Source organism: Berghia stephanieae, chromosome 1 (genome assembly GCF_034508935.2).
Source record: "Berghia stephanieae isolate SIO BIC M18660-M18661 chromosome 1, UCSD_Bste_1.3, whole genome shotgun sequence".
Lineage (NCBI taxonomy): Eukaryota > Metazoa > Mollusca > Gastropoda > Nudibranchia > Aeolidiidae > Berghia > Berghia stephanieae.
This window is the reverse complement of record NC_088360.1, coordinates 102,222,782-102,231,151: the sequence shown is the minus strand read 5'-3', so window position 1 is coordinate 102,231,151 and position 8,370 is coordinate 102,222,782. Positions and strand designations below refer to the sequence as shown.

The following is an 8,370-nucleotide window of genomic DNA, read 5'->3' as shown; positions in this document are numbered from 1 at the left end:
AACTTTTTCACATGTCATGTGTTTAGAATGTATAAAAGTCAAAACATGATCAGATTTATATTTTTCTCCTCTGGATACACTTTTATGCTCGTCGAAGAAGTATCTCATAGGGGCGTCCACCATTGTTCCGATAGTTTAGAACCGGTTACTAAGTTACTGTGCGTATTTACGAGGGAAGTGACGTCACGACTGTTGAAGCCTATTAGTGTGGATGATTGTTTCGGGTAACAGCAAGTGCTTATGATGGTTATGGTTAAGTGTAATGATGGATATTCATATCTCTTGCTGGCAACAATGTTACTTCAACTTCAATTGCACATCGTCAATAACTGGAGATTTTTTTATATAGAATGTATGCAAGTGTTTGACTATCTACGAAAGTTTAAAATTACCTTCCCTTTATTTTCAATTTCGTTGAAGACAGTTATTTTTTAACTCTATCATTTGGTATTTATATCACGAAGGAGTATGCGGCATTTAATTTGTAATCGTTTGGATTCCTTGGACTTTTCCCATAACCCAACACCCGCGCGCGCACACACACACACACACACACACACAAACTCTCTCTTTTGTATGTCTGTCTATCAGTCTTTTCTCATTTTCTCACCTTATTTTTACGCTGTCAGGCTAACAATGAGGTGATAATAATACAATAACTTTTAGGTTCCAATAAATACTTAAAAAGGACGTCCTTAAAATTTTGGACAGAGAACTCGCCCTTCAACTATCAATATATTAAAATGAACCTCATCATAGCTATCTATCTATCTATCTATCTATCTATCTATCTATCTATCTATCTATCTATCTATCTATCTATCTATCTATCTATCTATCTCTGTTAACGCGCGCTTGTGTTACAAATTTAATTGATTTGTTTTTTAATGAAACGAATTTATCATGCCAAATAAATCATTCATGCGGCCTTTACACACGAATACTGATTTTAATTTACTGACAGATATCATGTGCCTTTGAACTGCAACGTGTAAATTAGTGCAAAACGCAAAAGAAAAAGAAAACTAAGTGTATATCAAACATCTAGCCCACGTACCTCAATTGAACTCAATTAACCCCATAAAACATTTCCTTTATGATTGTTTTAGAGGTAGTTGAAAATTGCTTCATATTAAATAATAGATGATACAGGGGGTCCTTGAACATATTCCTGGGAATCAGCGGTGAGATATAAATGAAAAAGTTTGTGGCAAGTAATTTTAGTAAGACTTCCACTGTTACCATGGAATATTATTCTAGGGTTTTGATTTGTGTGTCGGTGCTGACATTATATTATAGTTGTTTTGAAACAAACGGAGACGAATATGTAAATGTTGCGTTGGGTAAGCCCACAAGACAAAAGCACACGGGTTGGAATGCGTGTAAGTACCATAATAATGATAATAATAATAATAATAATAATAATAATAATAATAATAATAATAATAATAATAATAATAATAATAATAATTAATAATAATAATAATAATAATAATAATAATAATAATAATAATAATAATAATAATAATAATAATAATAAGAGAAGAAGAAGAAGAAGAAGAAGAAGAAGAAGAAGAAGAAGAAGAAGAAGAAGAAGAAGAAGAAGAAGAAGAAGAAGAAGAAGAAGAAGAAGAAGAAGAAGAAGAAGAAGAAGAAGAAGAAAAATAATAAGAATAATAAGAATAATAAGAATAAGAATAAGAATAACAATAATAAATGGCATTTATATAGCGCGGTACACCGTTGTCACAGGCTCTATGCGCTTTACCGTGATATAAAACAAAACATATTACAGTAAGACAAGTTTGATGGAAAAGTGATACTAATTCAATTTAACAACAACAGAATATGATTATAATATTGCAACATTATGACATTAAAACTACTTACTACTTTACAAATTAATCTTTAAAAATGGTGTATGAATTTTTAGAATAGTCTAATACTATTAATTTTTACAATGGTGTTGCTGGATTTTTGTGATTCCAACATGGCTTGACTTTAAATCAGCTTTTGATTATAATCTATGACCTACCACATCGAACTGGTACCCTGTCCGAGCGATCTGGATATTGAATCGACGAATAAATATACATGCAGATCTGAAATTCGAACGTAAGTATGTGCCAAGTTTAACATTGTTGTAGGGGAAAATATTTGGCTTCATTTTTATTTTTTAGATTTACATTATAAGATTGAGCCCATAATGAATTAGGTTATAACAGCTGCTTCAAACAAGTGCATATTGCGTTACATGGATATCACGAGTGCCGCTACGATCTCAAACACAGGAGTTCAAGAATAAAATAATAATAATAATAATAATAATAATAATAATAATAATAATAATAATAATAATAATAATAATAATAATAATAATAATTATTATTATTATTATTATTATTATTATTATTATTATTATTATTATTATTATTATTATTATTATTATTATTATTACCATCATCATCATCATCATCATCATCATCATCATCATCATCATCATCATCATCATCATCATCATCATCATTTTCGTTGGGTGTCAAAATCTATATTCAGTAAAACCGGATCAGTGGAGAAAACAAATATTCTTGTACCGCTACGTTTCTGTTTGTATTTGTTGGGGTTTTTTTTGTTGTTGTTGTTTTTTTGTTTTTTTGTTTTTTCGTTAACTTTTTTTTCTTTACAAATTTTGAAAGGGACGCCTCGTAATATTTTTACTATTACACGATAATAAAATCGGGGTTTCCCTAAAAATATCCTAAAGGGGAATAATAATACAGATAATGATCAAATAATTTCCTATCTCCAATCATTTCATTTTAAATTCGATTATCGCATTTTCCTTCCAACGAGATAGTACTTGATAAAATGATGCATCTATGTGTACAGTTATCGCCTCTAAAATATATGAAAATGAAACTGGGAATATTATTACCACCACCATCGTACTACTACTATTATTACTACTACTACTACTACTACTATTACTACTACTACTACTACTACTACTACTACTACTACTACAACTACTACTACTACTACTACTACTACTACTATACTACTACTACTACTACTACTACTACTACTACTACTACTATTACTACTACTACTACTACTACTACTACTACTACTACTACTACTACTACTACTACTACTACTACTTCTACTACCAAATAAAACAAAAAACTTGAGCTTTTATATAGAGAAACATCCACTAAACCTGCTCAAATCACTTTACAAAGGGTCCCTGACCAACAGCAACGGCTTTTAACGACCAGGTACTCATTTTACACCTGAGTCTGGTGAGAGAGTATGAGTAAAGAGCCTTTTCCAAGGACTCAACTATGCACCGAGCGAGGCTCGAACTCAGGACCTTTCGATCCGAAAACGAGTGTCATACTAAAAGACCACATAGCCGCATACCTCTACTACTACTACTACTACTACTACTACTACTACTACTACTACTACTACTACTACTACTACTACTACTACTTCTACAACTACAACTAATACTACCACTACTACTACTACCACTACTACTACTACTACTACTACTACTACTACTACTACTACTACTATTATTATTATTATTGCAACTACTAACTACTACTACTACTTCTACAACTACAACTAATACTACCACTGCTAGTAGAAGGAGGAGGTGCCGGAGGAGGAGAAGAAGAAGAAGAAGAAGAAGAAGAAGAAGAAGAAGAAGAAGAAGAAGAAGAAGAAGAAGAAGAAGGAGGAGGAGGAGGAGGAGGAGGAGGAGGAGGAGCTTTGAGTAAACATATCTTACCTATGGAATACTGATTATTGTTTGTATCCAGTATTCATTTTAATATGTTATGTGAAGCGCTCGTGGGAAATAGTCCCATGTCGCTGGAACTACTTTTTAAGATTTTTTTATTAATTAAAAGGCAACATGTAGACAACATGTAGATAATGATCTACATCTTAACCATTAACTCAACTGTCATTAATGCAACATGTGGACCAATTCTTTAGATCGACCTACATGAATTGTCATTAATGCAAAATGTGGACCAATTCTTTAGATCGACCCACATAATATTAATCTTTTCTCTTCTCCCAGATTCCAGTTTTGCCGTCGACGGCAACAAAGACCCCGACTTCAGCTCGAAATCTTGCACTCACACATCCAGTGGTAATGACCCTTGGTGGGCCGTGGATCTTCTCTCCTCATATCTCATCCATTCCATCGTCATCACCAATAGAAATCGCTATCTAAATCTCAAAGACTTCTCCGTCTACGTTTCAGAATATAATCCTTTACCGATTCCAAATGGAGACGGGAGTTTTAACGGTCAGCTTTGCTTTTATTACGCGGGAACTCTGCCTGCTGTCGGTCCCTTTAATTTTACTTGCGATACGGTTGTAACTGGAAGATACGTATACGTCTTCAAAAACACAATATATATATCAATCTGTGAATTTGAAGTCATGGTAGCGCCGATCTATTCGCGTTATAAAGAAACAAATTTCTATAGCATGGACGGAGTAAAAAGTTCTTTATCTCCATTCTATTCAAAAGATCTGGCAATACCCACGGGTTTAAACTGTGCAAGAACTTGTTTATTGCAAAAGACAAATGTAACTACAATAATTCAACTTGATCGATCGACAGGAAGATGTGAGTCAGGGGCGGTTGCTGGCTGTTTATTTAAGGCGGCATGGATCGAAAACATTTTCTCACCGTCCTCAGGTGTAAAATGAGTACCTGACCGGAAACAGTGTTGGAGGAAAATGTTATCTCGTCCAAAAAGACATCATGTCTCGTCTTCATGTTGCTATTGGCTTAGGACCCCTTTTCAAGTGTCTTGAGCTCACTCCGTTGATATTGCACAATATCAATGTTCTACTGGGTTCAATTTTTAGAATGTTTGTATATACTGTGTAAAGGGGGGGGGGGGCATGTGTGGTTTGAATTTTAAAGAGTTGTACTCACGTAATTGGCATTTACGACGTGCATAATGCAAAAGAGGTCCATTTGTCGACCTAACCCTTGAGAAAAAATAATTGTATATCACCCGATCACTGAATTCTATGGATTCTTTCATATTTGTATTGGTATTGCACGTCTGTGCATTGGGATTTGTGAATAACATCTTTTTAAAAGAACAACATGACAACAGCAATTAGGCTGCCGTATAAAATTTCTTCCTTTGGATATCAACTGTGATAACAGTCAATAATAGAAGGATAGAAAATCCAACCTCAATGCACTACTTATCTACTCCAAAGACAATAACATTACAATTACAAGTTGAACTGCTCTATTTGTCGGGTTAATGGACTGGGATTCTTATTTATAGCATCATGGGGCTCTACTCGGTGAATGATTTGTGTAAGATTCGCATTGATGAATACAATCTATTTGAACAAAACGAATAGCAACAAAATCTATATTTATTGTAATTTTCTTCATCCGTATGTTTTGATTACAACAAACCTGTTCTTCCAATGATAAAACTGATATGGTTTTGATTTCTCCCAAGTCAGGCCTCAGGGTGTGCAAAACTAAATTTGCCGGCCTGACGTAGTTATTTTAGCAGTAAAGAGTATCAGTTGTTTGTGGGGGTAGGTGGGTAACCGTAGTTTTAAAACAGAAGAAACTAGTCTTTTATATAAAATACTTGGGCGGCCTGTTGACTTTTTGGCTCATGGTAGCCCCCATACCCCACCCTCAGCTCATTGTCGCACATCATCTCGCCGCCTCGAGTTGGGCAACAAGAAAAAGAGAGCCGTCTGTGATGACGCACAACCTTCGTATAGTATGTATCTATTCTGGCTCGAGGAGAGATGCGCGAGTGTTAACGAAAAGCGGCATTTTCAAAAACTGAGACGAAAAGCAGTATCTGCTAAATTTGAAAAATATAGGGCGGCACAAAACAACTTCGCTCAATAGACCGACCGCCAAAGATGTGAGTGCATTCAAAATAGTGGGCTGGAGAATGCCAATATTACTTTGAACAACGGCTAGATTTTAATGAAATTAACGAACAACTGATAATTTACCTCACTGAAGCTGACTCAATATAAAGTGTAACAGTGTACAGTCAATGTAAAATTTTCATAAATCCAATTTTCTTTTACAGATGCCTCTGCACAGAAATTGAGGAAGCCGGTCGACGATGCTAGCGAGCAGCTTTAAGTCAGTAAATCATAAAGAAATGAATCTAGCGGCTTAAACTGCAAAATAAAAAGATGTGCATTTTTATTGAATCTGATTTTAACTTTAACATTTGACAACTGCTTCTCTCGGACATTAAATAAATTCCAAGTGGTAGGTTAAACACTGGAGATTTATATAGCACGATATCAACTAAACTTAGGTACTCCAAAGGCATTAAATATGTAAGACGAGACATTTCGTTTGTAAGGCGATACTACTTTTTTTTTTCAAAAGAGACAACGTTTGACTGATCATGTAATCATGTTGTACCTGAGTGCGATTAGAGAAAGCGAATAAAGAACCTTTTTCCATGGACTCAACTTTATACGTCGCCAAATGCGGAACTCGAACGAGGGAATTGTCGTTCCATAATATCACAAAGCCTCACAAGCATAGTGCCCGTGAAAGACATTTATGTTTACTAAAATAAAAATAAAACATAGATAAAATAAAATTCCCTTTATTCATCCCCAAGGGGAAATTTGTCTTTAGGGTCTATTCCAAGGGAAGACTGGAATAACCCAGGCGTCAGCCGCAGTGCAGCGCCGCAAAATGAGCTAAAGCTCGGTGACTTGCTCAAGGCCACACAAAGCAGCATTGGGTGATCGAACTCGTTACCTTTTGGGTAAGAAGCAAAGACCGTACCGCTGAGCCACGCTGCCCTATAATTCTTTCTGATATTTAATGTCAGCTTTCAACAAGCGAGGTGTACCATCGTAAAATGGGGCATCGTGGCTCAGCGGTACGGTCATTGCTTCGTACCCGAAAGGTACCGAGTTGGATCACCGCGTGGCCTTGAGCGTGACCTTCCTTAAGCAAATTGCCTCGCCCTAGCTCAATTTGCGGGGCTGAACAGCGGCTGACGTCCTTCCCTTGGAATAGACCCTAGAGACAAATCATATTATATCTTTTATCTTCAATTATTTTCTAGAAAGTTCCTGTCTTTCCCACACGCTGACCTGCTCTTATCATTCCAATCACACCCCTGGGACTCCCAACCCACTAACCCATGCCACGCAACCGTTTCATTCATACTTCAACCACCATTGAGTACAGACGATACAAGCTATATTGCATTTTAGTTTATTTGTTTTCCACGTGCATTTGTTTATTTTGTGCTGACTAGGGATTTATACTCGAAACGTCCATTGTCTGTATTGTTCCCATCCTAAGTATCTCCGTTATCACTCTTCCTTAAAGTACGGTAGTTATCTGATCAATTGAAATCAAGTACAATATCGTTCAAGCAATAATTGCAGTACATTGAGTGCGTTTTAGATCGACGTGCATTATGAATGAAGTGTGCAGTCACTTGTTTGTCAAGAGTGCATGCTGTAGCCACAGCAACATAATTTGAGAAATCGACAAGTAAAAAATAAGAGATTTTATATAGCGCAATATCTTCTAAAAGTGCTCAAAGCGCTTTACATCCACCAGCAACACTTAACATGGAGAAAGGGACACGATGCCTGTTTTGCACTGTTTTCGGACAGGGACAACGCTGTTAACGACCAGGTACTCATCTTGCACCTGTGGACGGTGAGAGAATGTGAGTAAAGAGTCTTTTCCAATGACTCAACTATGTGCTGAACGAGGGTCGAACCCAGGACCTTCCGATCTGAAGGTCAGTGTCAAACCATAAGACCACATAGCCAGACTTAGTATGACAAGTCGGCGTGAGTGAATTGAAAATAGTAGACTTGTGAATTCTTCCCGTTTTGAACAATGGTTGGATTCTCATGGACGTACGAGTAGGTAATTCATTCTTTGTTACAACCATAAATATGTTGTTGTTTTTTGTTGTTTTTTTTTTTTTTTTGGCTTTGTTTCCAGATACACCGCAGACGATGATATAGACCGGCGCTAGGTGTCAAATCCTATAAGCACAACCTCCCTGGATATATCGCTAGGTTTAGGCTAATCGATTCTGTGTAACGACCGAATTTGTTTTTCATGTAAATTAAAATAAATCGTCAACCAGGAGTATTTGTTCCGTCCTTTGTTTAAAACAAAAGATAAATACTTTTATATGAAGCATTCTAAGATATCCTTTTAATCCATTTAGATTCAAGAAACGAACTAGACGGCAACAAATACCTGCTCTAAATTCCTCAATCACACCCTACTTGGAACTAACGTCTGTTGAATTGTCGATCTTTTATCCTCATTCAACC

The 8,370-nt window shown here is 35.9% G+C and overlaps 1 protein-coding gene across 2 annotated transcripts; it reads left to right on the top strand.

Annotated features, from left to right (window-relative positions):
- Positions 1 to 1,205: 1,205 nt before the first annotated feature.
- LOC144965025 (uncharacterized) lies at positions 1,206 to 6,539 on the top strand. Of its 2 annotated transcripts, XM_078899891.1 has the most exons (3): positions 1,206 to 1,382; positions 4,097 to 4,327; positions 6,120 to 6,539. In XM_078899891.1, exons 1-3 carry the CDS (start codon positions 1,244 to 1,246, stop codon positions 6,173 to 6,175), a joined length of 426 nt encoding a protein of 141 aa, XP_078756017.1. In that variant the 5' UTR covers positions 1,206 to 1,243; the 3' UTR covers positions 6,176 to 6,539. The 2 variants fall into 2 exon arrangements, 1 of the variants encoding a protein (XP_078756017.1); XR_013643964.1 differs by lacking the exon at positions 4,097 to 4,327 and having other exon boundaries at positions 1,251 to 1,382; positions 6,120 to 6,163.
- The last annotated feature ends 1,831 nt before the right edge of the window (positions 6,540 to 8,370 follow it).